The 23525-nt window shown below is 39.7% G+C and overlaps 2 protein-coding genes across 4 annotated transcripts; both read right to left on the minus strand.

Annotated features, from left to right (window-relative positions):
* Nucleotides 1-14314: 14314 nt before the first annotated feature.
* On the minus strand, nucleotides 14315-15518 carry LOC130999055 (probable glutathione peroxidase 5). Of its 2 annotated transcripts, XM_057924528.1 has the most exons (6): nucleotides 15353-15518; nucleotides 15180-15256; nucleotides 15029-15090; nucleotides 14828-14946; nucleotides 14576-14743; nucleotides 14315-14493 (listed from the first exon to the last, which is right to left on the minus strand). In XM_057924528.1, the coding sequence occupies exons 1-6, from the start codon at nucleotides 15407-15409 to the stop codon at nucleotides 14455-14457; spliced, it is 522 nt and encodes a 173-aa protein (XP_057780511.1). In that variant the 5' UTR covers nucleotides 15410-15518; the 3' UTR covers nucleotides 14315-14454. The 2 variants fall into 2 exon arrangements, with proteins under 2 accessions (XP_057780511.1, XP_057780502.1); XM_057924519.1 differs by having other exon boundaries at nucleotides 14315-14743.
* Nucleotides 15519-16035: 517 nt separating this feature from the next.
* LOC130999066 (DNA-directed RNA polymerases IV and V subunit 2-like) lies at nucleotides 16036-23260 on the minus strand. Of its 2 annotated transcripts, none has more exons than XM_057924548.1 (8): nucleotides 23061-23260; nucleotides 21940-22461; nucleotides 21540-21767; nucleotides 20303-21183; nucleotides 19786-20083; nucleotides 18263-19210; nucleotides 17251-17522; nucleotides 16036-16685 (listed from the first exon to the last, which is right to left on the minus strand). In XM_057924548.1, exons 2-8 carry the CDS (start codon nucleotides 22459-22461, stop codon nucleotides 16184-16186), a joined length of 3651 nt encoding a protein of 1216 aa, XP_057780531.1. In that variant the 5' UTR covers nucleotides 23061-23260; the 3' UTR covers nucleotides 16036-16183. The 2 variants fall into 2 exon arrangements, with proteins under 2 accessions (XP_057780531.1, XP_057780524.1); XM_057924541.1 differs by having other exon boundaries at nucleotides 23090-23245.
* Between the last annotated feature and the right edge of the window lie 265 nt (nucleotides 23261-23525).

Here is a 23525-nt window from a genome sequence, read left to right on the forward strand (position 1 = left end):
GGTTCAAAACTCTTCACCCCCATTTTATACCCCCTTCTCTTTTAGGTTTTATTTTGCTGATTTTGTTTCTTTTCTTTTTACGTTTTTTTTTCTTTTCCTGTTTTTTGTTTTTTTTTTGCATTTTTTTATACATTTTCTTTTTTTTATTCTTTTGGTTCATTATTTTACTGTTTTTCTTATGCATTTTTTTATATATTTTGGTTTTTTTTTCCTTTCAGTATTTTCTTTATTTTTTGTTTGTTTTTTATTTATTATTCTTCTTTTAATTTTTTTAAATATTTTTGTGAAAAATGTAATACTTTTAAAATATTACATTTCTTCATAACAATAATTACTTTTTCTGACGTCAATAATTATTTGAGCAAATAACTAAAAGTATAAGTTATCGTGAGTAAAAATAACAATTATTATGAACAAATGTTTCAAAATTATTACATTTGTTTATGATAATTGTTACTTTTATTTATTAGAACTTGTACTTTCAATTATTTGATTAAGTAATTATTATAGTAAAAAAAAAAGTAATTGTTGATATGAATAAAAGTAGTGCTTATTTTTACTCATTCGAATTTATATTTTTAGTTATTTAATCAAGTAAAAATTGTCATAACAAAAAGGAACCATTGATATGATGAAAGGTAATGTTTTGAAAATATTACATTTCTTCACAATAATGTTTATTTTTATTCATAAGATCTTTTGCTTTTAATTATTTGCTCAAGTAATTATTTTTCTAAATAAAAGTAATAAATGATGTGAAGAAAAATAATGGTAATTTTCCTCGATATAACTTTTATTCTTAGCTATTTGGTTAAGTAATTATTGTCGTAATAAAAAGTAATTATTGTTAAAGGAAATGTAATATTTTTAAATTATTTCATTTGTTCACAATAATTGTTACTTTTATTCATGAGAATTTGTACTTTTAGTTATTTGATCAAATAATTATTATTGTAAGAAAAAGTAATCATTTATATGTATAAAAGTAATGTTATTCTTACTCATTAGAACTTATATTTTTATATATTTGGTCAAATAATCATTGTCGTAAGAAAAAGTAATTGTTGGTATGATGAAAAGTAATGTTTCAAAAATATCACATTTCTTCATGTCAATAATTACTTTTCATTATAATAATAATTACTTTGAATAACATGGAAATAAATAATATATAAAAAAAATAATTAAGTAATTATTCAAGTAATCATTGTCGTACAATAAAGTAACTATATATTGATATGATGAAAAGTAATGCTTCAAAAACATTACTTTTCTTTATGGCAATAATTAATTTAAAAATGAATTTAAAAAAAACAAACAAACAAAATAAAATTAAAAAACATTGTAAAAAAATCAGAAAAAAAAAGATAAAAAAACTGAAATAGAAATATAAATAAAACACTAAGAAATGAAACGAAAAAAAAATAAATAAAAAAACTCTATGAATTTACAATTAATTAACCCAAAATATTCTTAAGTGTATAAACACTAGGACCCAATTATACACAAAAGTTGGGCACGTATATGTTCCCGTACCCCCAGCCCGCATACCCACATGCCCAGCCCGTATACCCACGCCCCAACCCGTCTCATAGTATGAGGTTAACCTCACATAAGACCAACTCTCTACTAAAACAAAGTTGTGAAGCCAAAATTTCCCGCCTAAATTCTCTGTCTCTTCAACTTCTTCTATGTCTTTTCACTGCCTCTTCCAACTTTTTTCTTTGTCTTCTTTTAATTTGATATATCCCCAATTGTCTCTTCGAATTCTCTTGATGTATTCCCAATGTTTCTGCACTTTACTAGAATTCACAAACATTATATTCATTTCTCTATTTATACTCCATAAACAAGGTCATTTTTTTCATCTTTTGATTGAATTGGCAATATTCTTCTTGAGTTCTTGCATTTTTTATTTGCTACACAAACTGTGTTTTTCTTGCATTTCTTATTTGCTATATAAATTATCGTTGCATTTCTTATTCGCACTACAAGTAATAGATTTTTTTTTGTTAATCTTCAAGTAGATTTACCATCAATGTGTTGAAACTACATTTGGTAAAAAGAAATTCACGTACCTTTCAAGTATGTGTCAAAAATTACTTCACGATAGGCAAACTAAATGGCTCAAGTCCATCGAGAGGTTCCCAATGTAACTTTGTAAGGGATGAAGGTTTTTTGGCAGCAACACGAGGTAGATCGAAAACTAATTAATGAACTTGCAAGAAATAGAGGTTAACAAGTTTTATATACACAAATAAGTTTTTTTTGTACTTTTTTTTTGTGTCGGCACAATAGAAAATTACTCTTCTATTCAGAGGAGGAAGGCATATCGTGTGAAGAAGAATGTGCAACGCTATTTAAAAAAAAAAAGATTCAACGGCGCAACGATTTTAAAGTTTTAGGGTTGTTGTCTTTTATTTTGTACTACCAGAAAGAGCGTACATTGTATGCATTATTATTTTATTTGATAAAATAAAAAATATAAATATAATATATATTTATTATATTTAATTTTTCAATTAACAATTTAGTCTATTTAATTCTATTATTTCTTACAATAATTTTTTAGAAAATCTGTTAGTTCATTACTTCTACTAAATATAATTATTGGATAGATATATTTATTTATAAGCCTTATCAATAGCTATATATATACATATATATATATATATATATATATATCTGGTGAAACATGATTGAATGGATACGGATTTAATCGATGAATTATTGTAGAACTTCGAATTATACCTAGTGTTGCTTTGGAAACGAAAGAGAGAAGTAAGTAAGGTTGAGAGCACAAAAGCCGATTGTTGTCGTATTGCAAGTAAAGATAGCGTAGATTTACAAGGCACACGTTGGTAGCTATTTATAGATTACACGTAAAGGGTAAAATGGTAACTTCATTGCCGGAGCATGCGCCTTGCGTGGTTAGGGGCATAATAGTAAAATTGCCCTCAGGCGGGAGATTTTCCCGCTCTTCTGGTGGTTCCTCTGGCGAAGACCGTTGCTCTGGCGAGAATGGCTTCTCTGGTGTAGGTCGTTCCTCTGATAAGGCCCATCCCTCTGACTTTTCTGCGGGAGCCCGTTTCTCTGATGAAGCCCGCTCATCTGGCTTATACCATTTCTCTGCTCTGCACATATTACTCCTCATCAATTACTCCCCCCTCTGGTCTAACTAGTTCGCTCTGGAGCAGAGTAACCTAGTCAGAGTGATCACTATTTTTATAGCAACAATAACTGCAACTAAACAGTGTAATTGTAGTACGAAAACAGCAAGCAGAGTATCGTATCCACAGAGACTGTAAAACGAAATTACTATATCTATTTCCTAAACAGACTCTAACAGTATGCATGTAAAACAATTATGAAGGTGAATTACGAACTAAGATTAACTAAATAAAAACTAAAGAGCATGTAAACTATGATAATTAACTCAAATATAAGGAAAGCTCTGACCCTAGGGATGTATTTTCACCAATCAACTACATGCATTCAACCTATTGATTCAATTACAAATTTTAATCCAACCCTGATGAAAGATCACTATATTATTCACAAGCGTCTCTAACGACCACCTATGAACGTAGATTAATTAATCCCTTTTCACATTCAAGACTCCAAGGAATAAATTAACTCCAAATAGCACATAAAGAATAGCTTCCTATAGCTTCACCTATCGCATTCAAGACTCAAGGCTATAACTATATCATGCATTCCTGAATCGGCTGAACAATTATCGCATTCAAGACTCAAACTGAACAGCTAGACATGTAAATCATTGATCAGATAATTCACAAGAGAACAGGCACCAGGAATCATGAATCACAAGTTGGAGGGCAAATTGATATCAATAAATAAAAAATACATAATCAATCAGCTATATACAAACCCTAGGTTCAGATTAAAAGAACTAGCCAGGCATAATAAAATCAAACATAAACATAATTAAATTGAACGCAATTGTAAAAACAAATTGTATAAAAACCGAATTAAAACGATTGTAGCGGCTTGAATCTTCAATCTTGATCCAAGCCTTGAAAACTGGAAAGCTAAAATATTCTAAATCTATAAAACTGAAATATGAATGTTGGGAACCCTAGATAGGTCAAAAGAGGACCTATTTATAGTCTTAGGGTGAAAAACCAAGTTCTAAACCGAAAATAACTTGAAAAATCGTAAAAACGTGGAGAAAACGAAAACACGCCTAAAAACGGCGACCCGTTCGGCGATCGCCGAACTGGTCGCCGAATTCAGGTGATTTTCTTCATGAAAACGGCGACCGCCGTTTTTCCAGCTCCAGACCAAATTCTGATCAGGGTTTTCGGCGACCTGGCCGGCGATCGCCGTTCTGGTCGTCGTTTTTGTTCCTTTTTATGCCCAAATTCGGCGGTCAACGCCCTTTGACCTCCGAACTTCTCCTTTTTCGTCCCGACTCCAGAATCTTCGTCTTTTCTCGATTTTTGGGCTCGATTCTCTCAAAACTCTTCTCTTCAACATGTTCCTTACACTCCATGCTCCAATATCACTCAATTCTGTATCCAAACAGTCAAAACTACACCCAACCGTGAAATCACGAAATAATAGTAAATGAACTCCAAACTATAATGAAACGGGTGTAAAATCGACTTAAACTACAGAATATAAACCATAAAAACCATGCAAAATGAGTGTTTATCACTCCTCTGGCTTATATCATTTCTCTGCTCTGCACATATTACTCCTCATCAATTACTCCCCCCTCTGGTCTGACTAGTTCGCTCTGGAGCAGAGTAACCTAGTCAGAGTGTTCGCCCGCGTGGCTGACGTCATCCGCATTAAATGCCCGCCCTTTTTACAGTGTACTTTTCTATTTTTCGAGGTTACTTTTTAACCTTTGCGTCTTTTCATCTCTCCGTAGGAATCCTCGACCGTTGATTGTTTCCCCGATGCCACGTGTCATTCATCCCGCGTGTTGGTAGTTGCCCGCGTATGTTATACTTAGGCGGTTCAAACTTTTACTCTCCACTATTCATCTTCTCCCTTTTTACTCTTCGCGATTTTTCTCTCGATTTTCGGCGATCCTCTCCCTGTTCCGGCGTGTTCCTTGCGACCTTTCCGCTCCAATTCTTGCCTTAGGTAAATCGCGTATCCTCCTTCCCCGATACTTGTTTTTAGTGTATAGTGTTTTCTGGAATTATTGGTGTTCTGATTGAGCATGGAACCCTAACATTTGTTGTTTTTTTTTCCAAGCTTTTACGATTATGGCCTCTACCTCCGATGCCCAGCCTAACTTCTCCCCTTCCCCCTCTCCCTCTCCTGTAGCTTCTCTGACTAACTCTCCATCTCCTTCCAACCCTGGTTCCCCCCAGGATTCCCCAGCCTCATCCGAGCCTCAACCTTCCGCTCCAAAATCCCCCAAGACCATTCCTCCATCCCGCCTGAGTGTGGCGGCGATGCAGAAAATATTCGAAAGATGTAAGTGCCCAGAAGGCTTGACCCTCGAGCCTTATTCCAAGGCTTCGACGCCCTTTACCAAACTCAACATGAATAAAATCCCCCTCTTCCAAGCCCAGGTGGATGCTAGCCTTAGGCTTCCACCTCCTCCCCTACTATTACGAGTCTGCAACCATTTTTGCATCCCTTTTTTCCAAGTGGCCCCCTCCGCTCTTCGGAGGTTATTTGCATTTCATATTCTTTGCACGGCCCACGGTGTCCAAGACACTGCTGAATTGTTTCTTCAGACCCAAACCATTAGGTGGCAGGGTCACCCCTTATACAGTTTTGCCGCCCGCAAGACCTACCCCACCACCTTCCTTAGCTCCCTCAACTCTCACGATAAAGGCTTCATATCATTGTATTGCTATGTGAAAATCAACCAGGGCTCTTGGCATCAATACGATGTCCAAGAGCTACAATGGCATGAATCTCGGACTGCCTACAAGCCTCCTGCTATGGGGAAGCCTTCCGCTGTCAACTTGAGTATAATAGATTTCCTTAATTCCCTCAATAAAGATGCTCTTTTCCCCTGTAAGCAATTAACTGAAGATAACTCGGCCCTAGCTGCCACCGGCCTGTTTTCCCTGTTTCCTCCTGGATCTATAGGTAAAATTAGGTGTTAGTAAATATGTAAAAATTATTTATTACCTTGCCTTTGTTGATAAAGCCATATTTGTTTGCAGGGATGTCGTAGAGAAGCAAGTGCAGAGCCGATCTCGCAGCCGACCGTCCCTCTGGCGAAGAGGGGCAGGGCTCTGGGCAGCCCGTGGACCCCGGGGTAGACATCTCCCAGCTTATACCTATTGTCCCCGGGGAGACCACTCCAGCGCAGCGCTTCCCCCCTGGCAAGGGGAAGAATATGGAGGTGCTGACCATGTTCAGCCCGGATAGCCAGAGGTCAGGGGGCTCTGGCTCTGGCCAGACCAGAGGGCAATCCGCCATTCAAGTGGTGGATGTTGAGGACGATGTGCCCCTCTCCCAAGTACTCCACAACATCCCCACTCCCGATTCCCATTTAATCCAAATGAAAAGAAAGGCCGCCACGCTGGCCCTTGCAGAGAAACGGCGCAAGGAAAGCTTGCAGAAGGGCAGCAAATTTGTGGACCCCGAGGCTGGGTCGGCAGGTGAAGCGGAGGCGACCTCCGTGGATGCTGAAGGGGGCAAGGCATTGGCCTTGCCTGCAGGGAAGTCAGAGGCCTCAGGCTCCAGGCCGATCTCGTCCCTAAAGGGGCGTGATTTTGTCCACACCCTGCTCTCCCACATCCACCCCAAGGATAAGGAGGCCACGCAGAAGATAAAAAAGGCTGTGTTGGCTAACTCACTCAGCCGTTTGGTGCTTCAGGTGCCCTGCGTTATTTAACATGTTTGAATGATTTTATTACTAACCTCTCAGTTTCTCTGCCCTGACATTTTCCCCTCCTTTCTCTGCAGTTGGAGTCCCAGGTCGGGGAGGTGATCCAGTGCATCGACGACTATGGTGCACTGGAAAAGGATTTGGAGGCTGAGAAGCGGCGGACGGCAGAACGCGACGAGGAGGTCGCTGGTACCGTGGAGAGGTACAACAAGGCAGAGGCGGACGTGGCCGAGCTGCGTGTCCAACTAGCTCAGGCGGAGGTGGAGAAGGCCTCCTTGGCCTCCGAACTGGCGAGAGCCAAGAAAGAAGGCCATGAAAGCCTCGTCAAGTTCAAGGCGAGGTATGATGAGGAATACAAGGAGGCCAAGCGTGGCTGGAAGAGGGCCTGCACCAGTGCTCAGAATCGGGGCTACGTTTTGGGGGACCGGGATCAGCGTCTGGAGTTCTTCCTGTCTCTTCAAGGCCAACATTTCCTGGGTATGATGCTGGAGGGTACTTTGGCGGCCTTTCAGCGGACTCCAGATTACCTGGAAGGCTTCGGGTCCATCTTCGCCTATGTAATAAAAAAGACTGTTGTGAAGGCGTTGGAGATGGTGGGCGCGTCCCCGGAGCAGATCGCAGCCCTGGACATGACGGCCTTGATGGACAACATCAAGGATGAAGATCTGAACCGGCTGCTGGGGATCACTGCCGAGTCCCCAAAGAAGCCGGAGTGGTGGTATCCGGTTTTAGAGAAGGCCCTTCCCTATTTTGCTTTTGGGGTCGGCTCTGCATCGGTGCCTGCTGCTCCGGTATACCGGCCTCCCTTCTGCAACTCTTTGGTGGGCTTCGTGCACCAGCTGCGGGGTTCGGCTGATGGCAATTCCTTGGGGTTTTCCCAATTCAGCATGGAGCCTCCCCTGCCTTCCGGCTTTCAGGCCTCAGCCTTTGAAGATCATGTTTCTTCCTCTGCCGCGGTGGATCAACTCCTTGCCCTGTACCAAGATGAAACAAAATATGTGCAAGAGGCATTGCGTTTGCTAGACGTGGAAGCACGTATCCCCAAGGTGAAGGACTCCGACACATTGCCCGTGCTTGAGGCAGGAGGGTCCTCTGGCCAAGCCCCTGCAGTTGTTGTCCCTGCTCCGGTCCCCTCTACCCCTGCTCCGGACTCTCCTGTCCCTGCTCCAGATTCAGTTGTCCCTGCTCCTCCCTCCTGACTGCCCTGCTATCCCTTCTTCTGATTTACTCAATTTTTTTTTGTAATTTCTGGCATGTAAACATTTAGTACTTATTTTGGCTCTTGATGTATAATCTGCCGTTTTGGCATTATAAATGAAATTCCCTCATAACTTGTCTCTTCTTTTAATTTCTGTGCTAGCTCTGCCTTTATTCGTTCTTCATGTTGTTTTGTTGTTTGTTGTAGTCGATGTGAACTTGCATTCCAGGATCTTGAGCTGTGATGTATGTTTTGTTGAGTAGGGTAGAATTTTTGTTTTTTGTGTTGAGGTGTTTGTGATTCCTCTGGTCGACTTTCCTTTGAGCAGCTTCCCTGGCTATGCTTTCCGTTTGATGCTTTTGAATGATCCTTCTGAGTGATTCTTCTGATTTCCCCTTTCGAGAATGTTTCTGGTTCGCCCCTCTGTGGTTGCTCGGTCTCCGCTATCTGGCTGTTTCTCTGACTCCTCCCTCCGGGATTTCTCTGACTCCTGCTTGGAGGATTTCTCTGACTCCTGCTTTGAGGGTTTCTCTGACTCCTGCTTGGAGGGTTTCTCTGACTCCTGCTTTGAGGGTTTCTCTGACTCTTCCCTCTGGACCATCCCTTCGCTGCTCCTTTTGATGCTTTCCTTTGCTGCTTTCCCACGCTGCTTCCCTTTGCTGTTTCTTCTCGCTGCTTCCCTCTGTTGCTTCCCTTCTCGTTAGCTGGAACACTCTGCGCGGAGCATGGAAGACCCAGGGGGTACAACCAACTTTCGCGGCTTACGATTAAACAGTAACCCTCTGCGCGGAGCATGGAAGACCCGGGGGGTGCAACCAACTTTCGCGGCTTACGATTGAACAAACCCTCTGCGCGGAGCATGGAAGACCCGGGGGGTGCAACCAACTTTCGCGGCTTACGATTGAACAGTAACCCTCTGCGCGGAGCATGGAAGACCCTGGGGGTGCAACCAACTTTCGCGGCTTACGATTGAACAGTAACACTCAGCACGGAGCATGGAAGACCCTGGGGGTGCAACCAACTTTCGCGGCTTACGATTGAATAGTAACCCTCTGCGCGGAGCATGGAAGACCCGGGGGGTGCAACCAACTTTCGCGGCTTACGATTGAACAGACCCTCTGCGCGGAGCATGGAAGACCCTGGGGGTGCAACCAACTTTCGCGGCTTACGATTGAACAGTAACCCTCTGCGCGGAGCATGGAAGACCCGGGGGGTGCAACCAACTTTCGCGGCTTACGATTGAACAGACCCTCTGCGCGGAGCATGAAAGACCCGGGGGGTGCAACCAACTTTCGCGGCTTACGATTGAACAGTAACCCTCTGCGCGGAGCATGGAAGACCCTGGGGGTGCAACCAACTTTCGCGGCTTACGATTGAACAGTAACACTCTGCGCGGAGCATGGAAGACCCTGGGGGTGCAACCAACTTTCGCGGCTTACGATTGAACAGTAACACCCAGCACGGAGCATGGAAGACCCTGGGGGTGCAACCAACTTTCGTGGCTTACGGTTCAACAGTAACCCCCTGCACGGAGCATGGAAGACCCTGGGGGTGCAACCAACTTTCGTGGCTTACGGTTAAAATGATTCCTCTGATCTTCCCTTGATGTTTGCTTTTCCCTTGACTTGCTAAGAAGCAATTTTGCCTTTGTTTTCCCTTGACTTGCTAAGCAGCAATTTTGAATTTATAAATTGTGGACTATGGGTATACACCCTACTCCTTGGCTGACGTTGTTGACGCTGTCGACGCTACTTTATTTAATAATTCTCGATAATTTTTGCATTCTTAGCCAACGCTGGCCCTTTTCGTAATTTTGGGCTTCCCATCCAACGCCAATTCCCAACTCTTTAGTCAGTGTTGGCTTCGCTAAACGTTTTACCGAATTTTTCGCCAACATTGGCATCCTTAGGCAATTTATCGAAATTTTCGTCAACATTGGCTTTTTTTCGACTTTTCCCCTTTTTTGGGACTCATAGCTCCCTGGCCAATGTTGGCCCACTTTCACGATTTATAAGTAATTTTCGCATCATTTGCTTCATTAGAGATTTTTTTTTTTTAGCGTTGGTTTGCAATTTGCAATTTCCTGCGTCAGCCACAGGGTTTGGGACTTTGATGCCAACGTTGGCTTTCCTCTTCAACATTGCCGAATTCTTTTCTATTTTTTTCTTTTTTCGATTCTATGTATGAGAGTGTCACACTCTATTTTTGCCCGGCCCACATACCCCCCCCCACATATATATATAGGGAAGAGATCAATAAAGAATGCTAAATGTAGAAGGAAACAACGAAGGCTGAATAACGCAATACATTTACTGAATAAATCACACGAGCGCATGAACGAAAAATGTACGTGTTTATTCAGTAAAATAACTATTCGTGCGGTCGCGTGATTTATTCGGTAAATTTATTGACTTATTCAGAACGAAATATAGTTACTTCTTCATAGATCCCAACCCTATATATATATATATATATATATATATATACACACACATGTGGGTTATACTGAGAATGCTATCTTTCGTGAGAAATGAGAATGATTGCATAAGTCAATATATAATATTACATAAGTTGCAGTGTAATATTGCATGAATTTTTTACCTGGGTTCGAATCGTGAAGGGAGCAAAAATTTTATCTAATTAATTCTCCATTCTCACCACATTTGTCCATTCTCATTTGACATTCTCCTTATATACATATATAGGAATTGGTTCAATTGAGATTTCTAAATATTTTGAGATTTTGAGATAAATGAACATATAAGTACATTTTGATGAACTTGTCAATTTAATTTTTATGAACCCACATTGGTGTGGGGTTCAATCCCTGCAAGTGGCGTATTTTTTAATAAATTAAATAGATTCATATGTTTATCAGTTATATTGGTTACGTTCAAAGAATTTATTGCTATGTTCATTTATCTCAAAATATTTAAAATCTCAATAGAAGCTAACCATGGAACCCTTCTTCATGTGGAACACTAAGGGAGTGACATGTGGCAAGGAGCTTCCAAGGCCTTCTAAGGCAAAATATGCCGAGGGGTAAAATCAAAATATAATTTTTGAATATTTTTAAAAAAAGAACTTTTATATATATATAAACTGACATATTTTTCATGCATATTATTACACAAAAACATGCATAACTTTACAGACAAAAATGCCAACCCCACCAACCACCCCACACCCCCACCCCACCTCCGATCAACCCCCCCCCACCCCCACTCATTTTTTTTCTTATTTTTTTTTTATCGAAAAGTTTATTTTTTTGTTTTTTTCACGCTTCATTTAAACCAGATGCATATTCTGTTTTATAATATGCATTTTTCAATTTTGCAATATGCAGGGTTTACTGATACAATATACAGGGTTTGAATATTTATAAATAATAATAAAAAAAAATTCAAAATGACCATTTTACCCCTCCGTGTTTTTGGCTTTAGAAAGCATTGGAAGGCCTTGGGAGGCTGTTGACATGTGGCGCGCTCCTGGCAGCAGTGTGTGGAGGAGCGCTATATACTATATACTAGGATAAGGGGGTGGATCTATATGATCTATTCCCTATATATATATATATATAATATAATATAATATTTTAATTTTATAATATCTAACATTTAATATTTTTAAAATTTTTATAGTTTTTTTTTTGGGTTTTTTTGGAACTTTTTTCAGGGTTTTTTTTTAATTTTTTTATTTTTTCAATTTTTTCGGATTAATTCGATTTTTCGTTTCGGTTCGGTTTTAATTATAAAAATTTTGGTTAATTCGGTTCGGTTCGGTCTTTTTTTTCAAACCGAATAAAAATATGGTTTCGTTTGGTTTTAACAAAAATCGAACCATATAACCGAATGCACACCCCTAAGGGGAACGCTCCAATGAGACCCAGTGAGACCTGTGACACGATCTCGTGCGTTTATTTCATCAATCCTATGTCTGATATTGTATCTAGAGGGAGAATTTTTTTTTCTCAGGGTTCGAATCCTGGAGGGAGTGAAATATTTTAAATTTTGATATTTATCAATATATACTTCATTGTTTATCGGTATATATTGTCTTGTTCATCAGTTTATATGTCTTATTCATTATAATTTTTTTAAATTTCGTTATTCATCAGTATATACTGCCTTGTGGCCCTTGTTCATCAGTATATACGTCTTATTCATTGTACTCAGTGTCTCACGAAAAATAAGGGGTCTCATTGGAGCGTCTATATATATATATATATAAAGACAAAAACCCTAATCTAGCGGAACTTTCCATACTCTACTTCAATCCAAATGTCTTCTAACATGAGCATCCGCATTGAGGTTAAATGATAGCCTACATGATAGCTTACTTGATGAGAGGGGGACCACATTGTGTAAAGAGGCTGCATTGGGGTTACATGATAGCCTACACGATTTTTTTAGTTTTGATTTTTATGCTTTTCACTTAAATTTAATTGCTCAAATTTAAATAACACATTTTACTAATAATTAAAATTTCATTAAAATAAAAAACTTAAAAATTACATAAAAAAATTAAAAACATAATTAAAATTACATAAATTAAAATCCTAGTCTAGATAAGTCCACGACGCTTGAGCATTTCTTGGACCATGTGCTCGTGGGCCATCCTTTGTGCATCGCTCATATGCGTCGTATCCAAACTGAGGAGTTGCATATCGAGCTCGCTCTCCTTGAGCTCGTTCTTTTTGGCATACTCGGCGGTGATTTTTTTCAAGTTGTGGTCGGACCGCTCCAATGCCTCTTTGTACTCCGATGATTGCTCGGAGCTTGCCGCCTTCCCCTTCCCCTTCGCTTTCGCCGCCCTCGCCGCCGCCTTGTTCCCAATCGATCGGGCAGACGAGATCTCCTCGCCCGACGCCGAGGTGGTGAAGGCGCCCTCCTCTGTAGTCTTTCTCCTCTTGGAGGAATGCACGTCTCCCTCGAGGTACATCGACATGGACTTGTGATTGTGCCGGAGAATTTTCCACGCGTTCCAGTAGTTGAAGGAGGCGTTAGTTGCGCTCCGACTTCTGAAGAGGATTTGGGCCTTGTCCCGGAGCATATCGTCATAATGCCGAAAGGCCACCGGGTGCACGTCTCCACCCAAATACTCTCCCAGAGCTGCACCTCTTGGGCCACTCGGGTCCAGTGCCCTTGAATCTGGCGGTGTTTGAGGTTGGCACCGATGAGGGGGTTGACACGGGCGACAATCCTCTTCCAGTATTCGTACCCCTTTTGATTTATCCTACGGATGGCGTCGTTTGTCTCCTCCATCCAAATTTGGACGATGATGTCCGTCTCCTCAAGGGTGTAGGTATGACGGACAGTCTTTCCTCCGCCTCCGCCACCGGCGCCTGCCTGTCATGCCGGATCTTGTGGGCGACTTCCTTTCTCCGACTACCTTTCTTCGGTTTGGCGGCACTATGGGCTGCCGAAGGCATCTCCTCGCCGGATGGAGGAGCATCCCCCAAGTTACATCCTGACAAATCGGGATGATAGTTGTCGAATAGATCGGGGCACCAATTTAGGTCATAGTAATTTGGGTTGTGTGGATCCATGAAGGGTGTAGAGAGAGGAAGAAAGGAAGAAGCGAGGAAGATGAAGAAGGTGAAGGAAAAAAATGAGGAAGAAGAAGAAGAAGAAGAAAAAGAGAAGAAAAAGAAGATTAAAATTAGAATAAAAAAATAGTCAAAAAATCACGCAAATCGAGGCCATGATATTCAAAATTCGAATTTTATATTTTTTTTAAAAGGCGCGTGTACGATATTCAAAATTCGAATTTTTTATTTTTTTAAAAGGCGCGTGTAAAACACGCGCCTTTTTCAACGGTCGTTCAGGCTACACGATAGAACGTGTAGCCCTCGTGTAAGTGAGGGCTGCATCGGCTTACACGATAGCAGCCTTACACGAGTAGGCCGCTATCGTCCAAATCCCGTATAATGAGGACTACCATCTCAATCCATTGCCACGTCACCCTGCACATTATTAAATCAGCCTTGTCTTCAAGAGCCAAGCACATGGCCATCAGGCCCAACTTGCCATCTTAGCCTCACAAATCAAGATCTTAACCCAATAAGATCGTCATGTCATGTCAAGGCCCATTACATAAAACCATCCTTATCAACTCTTCTCGTTAGTCTAATAAAAATGTGAATCTAAACTAACCATTTCTAATAGACTAAAGGTGAGACCTACTACCCAAAAGTCATTATCAGACCAGTCTTGACACAAAAATAATTTGTGATTTTTCTTTCTGAAAATATGTATTTTTTTACCATTTTAATTAAATAAATATAATGAGTAAAACTAATTGTATTAACTAGCAAACAAAGAACAAAATTCATATATTTATATATTATCACAGTAGAAAAAAGATGAAGAAATGCAAAATGAAAAATGGTACACTTGTAGTGTGTCAAATTCAGCAACTCCTTTTAGGTCTCTTCCAATTCCAAAGCCTTTTTTATGTCACCCTGCAATGCAACACATAAACTGGCAGTGTGAATATATGAATAGGTGTGTATGAGAAATGAGAGGTGTGTGTGAGAAAGAGACTGCTATAGCCAATGGGGAGGTGGATGTTCCATAACGTTTGATGACATGTCCATCTCTGTCAACCAGAAACTTGGTGAAATTCCATTTGATGCTACTCCCACAATGTCCTTTTTTATTTGATTTCAGGAACTTATAAACTGGTGCTGCATTTGGTCCGTTCACTTTCACCTTAATTATGAGACATAACACAATTGTCAATACACACACATAAACAATTATATTGCAAACTTGGTGTTGTAGATTTTAGGTGACCTTGTGAAAGATGGGAAACTCAGCGTTGAATCTTGTGCATGCAAATTGCTCTGCTTCTTGGCTTGATCCAGGTTCCTGCTTCAAGAACTGGTTGCATGGAAATGCTAATATCTCGAAACCTAGAAATTATAAAATCCCATTTCTGAATCAATGTAAACACAAAAAGAATCAGATTATTATGAGGTAACTAGATTAACATACCCTTGTCCTTGAATTGAGCATAGAGCTCAGATAACTCTGTGTAATTCGAGTTTGTGTAGCCACTGTTTCATCCAATCAAGAACAAAGTCACAAAAAAACACACACAGTCACAAAAAAAAGAGAGAGAAAGAGAAGGGGACATTGACAGCACCATTGCGAGGCGACATTGACAACAAGCAACACCTTCCCCTTAAATATATCGAGGCTCACATCTTGATCTTTGGTGTCCTGCCACATAATCAGAAAAACCACACCAACTTTTACGTATCAAAAACATACGTATAATAGGAGATTATATATCAAGATTGGATGATAGAAACGAACCTTGACGACGAAATCGTGGATGGATCCCTCTGTGATTGATGAAGAAGAATTCCCCATTGATTGCTTATTTCTTTCTTGTTTCTCATACAAATGACATTATTGTTGGCAAGAGCCGAAAATTAATTTAAATAATCAATTTCCACTTTGCATGTCCTATCATTTTTGCTTACTTGTCCAACATATATACACACACATATACATGTGTGTGTGTGTGAATGTGCATTGATAACCCGTGATACACGGATATCGAAATCCAATAAATCTTCTATTTCGAAAAGAAAACACATTAATCTCTCATACTCGTAGGATTGTACGTACGCTAGGAAAATTTCTAAATATTTCTTCCTTCATAAATTTAATTTCAAATAGTATATTTTGATTCCGATATTAGAATGGGTTTGAAATCTTACTTCGACGTTTCACATCATTTTTCAAGTGCCCATAATTCGATATGATGTTATTAGTGTCATCGTGTCAAGGAAATAGAAGCATTAGTGCATTACCCTCAACGTAGCATCAAATATTGGTGATGATTTAGCTGAGAAAAATTCAGCAATTTCTGATTCTAAAGTTGAATTTCTTTGGCAAAAGAAATCACAGTTTTCCACAGCTACAAATAAACTGCAGCCATGACTTTGAAATCATTTTAACATATTTGGGAAGAAGAAAAAGACACATGAAGCTAAAAAAGACAAATGACCATATCAAAAGATACTAGCAGTTGCAATTAAGTTAGAAATGCTTACATACATCTATCAACATGCATAGCTAAGAACTAAAAAGCATAGTTATCTGAAGAAAGGAATTCATAATCACAATCATTACACAGAATCAGCACAATTCAGTCTCAAACTTGAGTGAAATCCCCATGCTGAAGAGTTCCTGGCAGAGCAACTTAGCCCCATAAGGCACATTCACCCTCACCACACCTTCCACGGACTCGCAGAATCGACAGTATGGACCACGGACCTTCCGACCACCAAGCACCGATCGCTGGATCACATTGGCCACGTTCTTGCACTTCCTGCATATGTGCATCTGAGACGAATCACTGAGGGTGAACAGACGCTCGTGCAGGTTGGCTGCTGCACCATGGGCTATAAGGCAATCTCGCTCCATCTCACCAAATTTGATTCCCCCAAAGCGTTTCCTGTCAGCCACGGGCTGACGAGTAAGAGGGTGGACCGGTCCTGTATTTCTGAACTTCACTTTGTCCTCAGCCATATGCGTGAGACGCTGGTAGAATGTTGGCCCCATAAAGATGAGAGACTCGACCTTTTCACCCGTGCGACCATCATAAACTCTTTCCCCTCCCCATCTGGAATATCCGAGCCTGACAGAACGCCACAGTCATATAAGTTGCAGAATATAGATAAGTTACAGCACTGTAAACGGATCGACCTTTTGTTCTATGAGAGAAGAAGCCAAAACAGATATCAAGGGAAAGGCAATTCAATATAGAAATCTTTTATTAAGCTGTCTGATTATGATTTAAGGGAAGTAAATCTTCATAATTCCACTAATTTAGTGCCAGGGGAGGTTGGGAGTGAATCTACAATCGACTTACTATCTATCAATGCTGTTCTAGAAAATGGAAAAGAGAAGACTAATAGAAATCTGAATTACTTATAATGAATCACTAAATAATTAACTTTTTGAACAGCAGTCCTAACTAATCAGCATAACTTTTTCGCCCTAAGATGATGTATTCAATTACCAACGATGAAACGCTAAAAATGGGAGTCGGATAAAATTATATTCATAAATAAGAATTAGGACAACATTTAAAGGTTTTTCAAGCCCACTAGTAGTTCCACTTTCATTTCCAACACTTGACCAAAGAATCTATTATGAAGTCAAAAATTAAAAATCTCCACCATTAATTGATAGACAAATACCTGTGAAGTTGGGCTGTTATATCTTCAACAGATGGAGTAGAAAATGGGGTTGCATATTTTAGTCCACCTCCAAGTGCAATCCCTTTGCCTAGGGCAGCCTCCAAAAGTTGTCCGGGTGTTTGACGTGAAGGAAATGCATGTGGGTTTATTACAATATCTGGAACTATTCCTTTTCTGGTAAAAGGAAAGTTCTCCTGAGACTCCAGAAACCCCAGAACACCCTTCTGCCCGTGCATGCTTGAAAACTTGTCCCCCAGGCATGGAGCCCGAACCTGGGCAGAGCCACAAGTGTACCCAGCATAAGACATGTGAAAATTAAGAAACTTAACGTACAGTGCATAAGAGATTTGGTCTTAGTCGGCTCGACCACAAACATGCATTCTATATCACAACATAAACAGCACTAGTAGTCCCTTAAAACAGTCACATGCATCTGAACATACTTTAATTTCAATGTACCTTCTGAGCTGGAAAGTGTATCAATCTATTTAGCATCTAATTTCATGAGTTACTGAAGCCAAGATTTCTATATTATGCTCCCAAAAGGAGCCAGCTTCTAAAGACTAACAGGGTCATAATATACAAATCTCAAAGAGCCATTCACTTTGTGACCCCACCATAGAATTTGTCAAAGGAAACTTTTTAGGTAGATAATTCCAATGTTTGTACGAATACATATTCCATAGTATGAAGCCAGAGGATCAGCAATAGAAGCAAACAAAGAATATCCAGATAGCAAGAAAGTCAAGGGAAATCACATTAACTAACACCAGGAGAAAACACAGTTACAAGGAGTAGATTTCAAGCTAAGTGTGAACTAGCAGAAATTGTGTGCAGAGAAGCAAACGTTTTTTTATGCCAGTTTAAGCAAGTACATGGACGGTAATTACATTCCCCACAAGTCATAACTGATGGACAGATCTAAAGCCCTTTTTTATTTTGTCCTCTGCTTCTTTTTTTATTACTTTTTTTTTAGAAAGAGAGAGAATAAAGTTCTAAAATATAAATTTACCTGTCTCAAAGATACAACTGCAAAGTTTTTTCCTTCATCATTGGCTGACAGCACAACCTTTTGAACCATGCCCCTTTCAGTATGCTTGAGCTTGATGCTATGATCAACCCCAGAAGCAGCATGCTTACCAATGACTATGTCACCAGTTTGGAGATTTGCTCCAATAAAGGGAAAGCCATCATCATCAAGACTGTCAACACGCCCAATCTTGCTTTGCAGCTTCCCGAAAGTAACAAGCTCATCAGTCTTGGGCCTTTTCCCCACCGCTTCTGAATTTTCAACTTCAGCCTTATAACTCCTTACATGTTCAGTTCTGAACATGCCACGCTCTAAAGAAGCACGGTTCATCACAAGGGAGTCTTCTTGATTGTACCCAAGATGGACATTGACAGCCACAATAGCACACTGGCCATTGAAGAAGTCAGGCCGTGGCATCATTCCTTTGTGGTGTCCAGAATACCTCGACTTCCCAAGGCAATCTGAAAGCATAGTTCGGAAAAGAGACCTCTGGGGATAGTATAGCTGATGGGAGTTTGTATCAACTCTAATGCTAGGATTGGTGGTTGAATACCCTATGGCTTGCTGGGAGTGCTTAGCAGACTGGTAAAGGACTCTCCTAGCGTGATCATGGTTGGCAAAAGGGATTATCCCACAGCTTATACCAAGCAGGAATGAACTATCAAACTCACAGTGGGTATACTTCACAGGGGGGTTATCTAGTTCGGCAGTGAACAGGTAGTCAATCCCCCATGCAGTTTGACAATCTTCTTCCTCTTCAGGTCCTATGAACTCGACTACGCCATTATCCAGTAGAGATTGAAACAAAAAATCTCCTTTCAAGTCTTTTATCTTCTTCAAGTTCTGGACTACAAAGAGAGGGCGCAGTATCCTTCCAGCATCAGCAAATATACGCACTTCACCCTGATGTTTGTCTCTTTTGATCTCAATCTGCAACAGGAAAAAAAAAATTAGTACACAAAAGAAATAACGTAATACAGACACATGTCCCTATTTAGAAGGGAATTGCTAGAAAGCGCAAGCTAACAGTACTGTGAAAGATGTGCCATGTTGAAACCTATAGACTTCCACAACTCGGAAACCTTTAATAAAGTAACAATAATACATCAAGAAATGTTATCATTATGTTTTGAGCTAACTTATTGTCCGGGGGTGAACGTGGATGCAGGATGCTTCAGATTACAAAGAGAGAATCATCTCAAGATAGAATCACAATGCTTTCAAGCATATCTAAAGTAGACAAAAGTGTATCATAAGAGAGTAAGAGACAGATGCAGATTAGACAACACTACAGATCAAAAAGTATGAGGAATTAAGTGAGATTAACATGATAAATAAAAAAGATCAACATATTTGAAAACCATAAGCCAAAGAAAGCAAGTCTAGACTTATTCTGGCCTTCCAGCATGATGAAACCTACTATGATTTTGGGACATGATACAAGTCAAGATATATCATTAACCACATAAATGCTAGCAGAGAAGATTATATGAGTTTAAGATAACCTGATGAGGTACTTCCATTTTGCGACGCTTGCGTCTCAGCTTAGCAACAAATGATGAAGAATCTTTGCACACTCCAACCCAATCTCCATCCAGAAAAACTTTGTGCTTTCCATCAAGTAAACAAGAACCATCATCAACCAAATTCTCCATTCCACACTCATAAAATTTTTTAAGAATGCCTTCATGTTCCAGGATATTAGTACTGACGAGACCCAGGCTAGCCAGATTCTTAACCAGACCACAATTTTCTCCATCTGGTGTAGAGAGAAAGCAGACCTTACCCCAATGAGATGGATGCCTGCAATAACCATTTTGACAATCATAAGATACTGATTCTTATACCAAAAATATACATGGACCTTATAATAAAATAAAACCAAGTATCACCACTTGCAATATATTCACATAAATGATAAATCACCTATCTTCAAGATATGACTCAAAACAGGTCCAGTTAGCATATTAGAGTTGGTAAGATTCGGCCTTAAAGAGAAAATGATATCAGCATTTCACTTACGGGTATCTAGCATCACCAACCCTGCCTGTGTATGAGACCTGCTGCCGAGTTTTCCTCATATCACATACTGCCTGCAATGGATTTGTCCGTCTGAGATTAGCAACTACACCAGAAATTCTTTCCATTCTCTTGTAAGGGTGCACCCAAGCTCCAGTTGAGAAGGCCCTGGAAAGACCATTAGTGATGATTGAGGCATCCAAGTAGTGGTCGATGGTCTGCACCTCCCTATCTTTGTAAAGGTCTCTCTGTATGGCTTTAACCATTCGCCTCTCCGCATGTTTAATATGAACCCTTAACTCTCGTTCTAGCAGTTCACCTGCCAACTCCACCCTTTTGTTTCTAAGATCATCTCTGTTGTCAACTTTGCGGCGCCCTCTGTAAGCCTCCAGCAAGCACTTGACCATATATGCAAGAAAAGCAGCCTTCTGCCGCCGGCTACTAAGATTGGGAAAGAAGTAGGTATCGATTAAATGATCCACTGTTTCTGTAGGTGGAAAGTTGCATTCCTGCATTAGTTTCTTGATATGCTCTCTTGCACTGCCTGCCTTACGGAAACCGTCAAATTTCTTATCAGCATCATATATCGACGGCACGAGAGTATTTGAGATTGCAGAGTCCTCGTCAGTGTCCAGACCAATCAGCTCGACCACGTCTCTATCATTTTGAACATCCAAAGCAAAGAACAGAAGCCAGACAGGAACCTCCGTGACATAGAAGTAGGCAGTAAGGATCTTGTCTCCAGCTATCAAATGCTCCACTTTTGGAACTAACTTTACATACACTCGTTTCCTTTTTGAGACTGGACGATATGCAATGGTCCAGGTAGGATCTTTAGCCACCCACAGCCTTTTAAGGCATATTTGCTCCTGAGCAATGAACGTCTACACCAATAGTTGAAGACACAATTAATCAATTGTTTGAAGTAACTTTAAGCCAACAGAAAATAGAAAGACCTTGGTACGACTTAAAATGTATAAGGTCTTTTTATAATAGAGTAGAGTGTAGTAGAATATTATGCCAACAACTTAGGCAACTAAGATCAACCAAATCATTGGCATATTAAGTGACAAAAAAGGAATTTCCAAGTTATTATTAAAGTTTGCCATCAGTTAGAATAAGAGACGGACGGAAACAATAAGATTAAGCAATACAAAAAATCATATTTCAATACTTTCTACTCACTATCCCAATTCCCGACTAATAAATTAATGAAACAGCGGGGCCTTATAAGTCTTACCTTCTCAGCACCCTTGATAACAAAATAACCTCCTTGATCAAATTCACAATCTCTTTTTTCTTCACCATTAGGCTCATGTCTACTCATCCAGCACAAGTCCGATTTCACCATGACAGGAAGTCTCCCAAAGTTAACATCAGTCTGATACTCATTCAACATTGTCTTCTCAACAACTTTATCTACACCAGTTTTGAATTTATCACTTCTGGAGAGACCTTCTGTGTACACCTGAAATGTTGAGATTATCAGAACAGATTGAAATCTGAAAGAACAGCACTAGCCACATTGAGTGGAGAATCAGTACTTAAATAAGACAACAACAAGATAAAACATATTTCAACTGATCTACACAACCACAGAGGATTATACTACAATGAAGAAGAAACAGACCACCTCTTACCTGAAGATGAGTCTGAACTTTGATCCTGGATGAATAGGTCATGTTTTGAAGATGAGCATGCCTGGGCAAAAGCTCCAAATACTCTTTAGCACCGTCAGCCAATGAAAATTTTTCACCAGTCCAGAATGTTGGGCGGTCAAGTGTAACTTTTCCAAACTTGAGAGTTGCACGCCTCCACTCACCATCTCCCCTTTTCGAAGGATCATATCCAGGTTCAATCATAATCTCCCCAACAGAGTCAAAGACTTGTTGGATCCCATACTTAACAAAGTCATTGTAAGAATTGATCTGGTGGCTAATTAAACCATATTGCTCAAAAAACGCTGTTGAAGCCTTCTTACAGAAACCTTTCAAGAAGCCTTTATCCACTTCTTGCAGGGCACAGTCCAACTCATCTTCAGAATCAGAATAGTTGAAGTCTATATCATCATCAAATTCCATTTGTCTCGAGCCATTAGAAAACTTCTCCTTGATGCTGCTAGTGCTAGGTCCTGCTTCTTCTATAAAATCCCACCCATCCATCTGTATGAGAATCAGATGAACAAATCAAATATCAGACTCAAGTTTTTTGTCCCCTATTTGGTATAAACAGGGTGCGGAATGGGAAATGTGTGTTCATGCTCCATCACCAAAGCAAGATAATCAAAGTTGAAAGGGGCAAAGAAATCAGCAACAGGACTCCATCAAATACCCCTCCCACCCACTTCCCATTTCACAGAAGTAGCAAAAAAATAGAGGAATTATGTGAATTCCTATTTTTTACAGATAATGAGGAAGATACAGGTTTTTGTGATGATTTTTATTAACATGAGCACCGAAAATTCCAGAACCACGCAAAGTTTATATTTCAAACAAAGCTACGCCCAGTCGCACAAACCATCCCGAAAATATACCAAAACCAAAAGTCGCCAAGAATTTTAACAACAATAACAAAAATAGGTCACATTTGCATCATCCTCGTGCAACAGAAGCAAAGAATGCCACATGCATTGCCATTCCGTAAACGCACATTTCTAACACAATCCTTTCGAAAATTTTCAAGCGGAAACATGCAACACCAACATAAAAAAACCCTTCAACGCGAGAAGATGCACAAAAAAGAAAAAAAAATGAAAGATCACCGAAAACAAGAAGATGGAGAGAAACCAGCCTCGAATTCCAGCCTACTTGCACCGATTGTTTTCACAATTTTGGTGCGTGTTTTTTTTTCTTTTCTTCCCCTTTCAAAACAATTATTTTCAGTTCTCTACTTTGGGCAGTGTGAGCAATTACTAGCACAGTAGCAGCTGTTACTCCTCAATTGTTCTTTTCTTTTACTCCCGTCCGTCCCACCATTTTAGTCCCTTATTCCATTTTGAGATGTCCCAAAAAGATAGTCCACTTTTCTAATTAATACTATATAAAAATATTATTTTTACTAAATTAACCTTATTTAATGCTTCACTTAAATGTGAAAAGGATGTGTGAAAATAATAAATAAGGATATAAAAGATAAAAATATAAAAATTAAATACATTTTCTTAATATGTGTGAAAAGTGGGAGGGGACTAAAATGGTGGGACGGAGGGAGTATCATTTTTATAAAT

The sequence above is a fragment of the Salvia miltiorrhiza genome, chromosome 1 (assembly GCF_028751815.1).
Source record: "Salvia miltiorrhiza cultivar Shanhuang (shh) chromosome 1, IMPLAD_Smil_shh, whole genome shotgun sequence".
Classification (NCBI taxonomy): domain Eukaryota; kingdom Viridiplantae; phylum Streptophyta; class Magnoliopsida; order Lamiales; family Lamiaceae; genus Salvia; species Salvia miltiorrhiza.

Excerpts from the sequence above, each read along its gene's own strand:
- LOC130999066 (XM_057924548.1), bottom strand. The coding sequence starts at position 22,461 with ATGGATGGGTGGGATTTTATAGAAGAAGCAGGACCTAGCACTAGCAGC. Across the intron at positions 21,768-21,939 it reads AAGTTCAGACTCATCTTCAG|GTGTACACAGAAGGTCTCTC; the intron begins GTAAGAGGTGGT and ends TCAACATTTCAG. Across the intron at positions 19,211-19,785 it reads AAATGGAAGTACCTCATCAG|ATTGAGATCAAAAGAGACAA; the intron begins GTTATCTTAAAC and ends TTCCTGTTGCAG.
- LOC130999055 (XM_057924519.1), bottom strand. The coding sequence starts at position 15,409 with ATGGGGAATTCTTCTTCATCAATCACAGAGGGATCCATCCACGATTTC. Across the intron at positions 15,257-15,352 it reads TCCACGATTTCGTCGTCAAG|GACACCAAAGATCAAGATGT; the intron begins GTTCGTTTCTAT and ends ATTATGTGGCAG. Across the intron at positions 14,947-15,028 it reads TGCTCAATTCAAGGACAAGG|GTTTCGAGATATTAGCATTT; the intron begins GTATGTTAATCT and ends TATAATTTCTAG.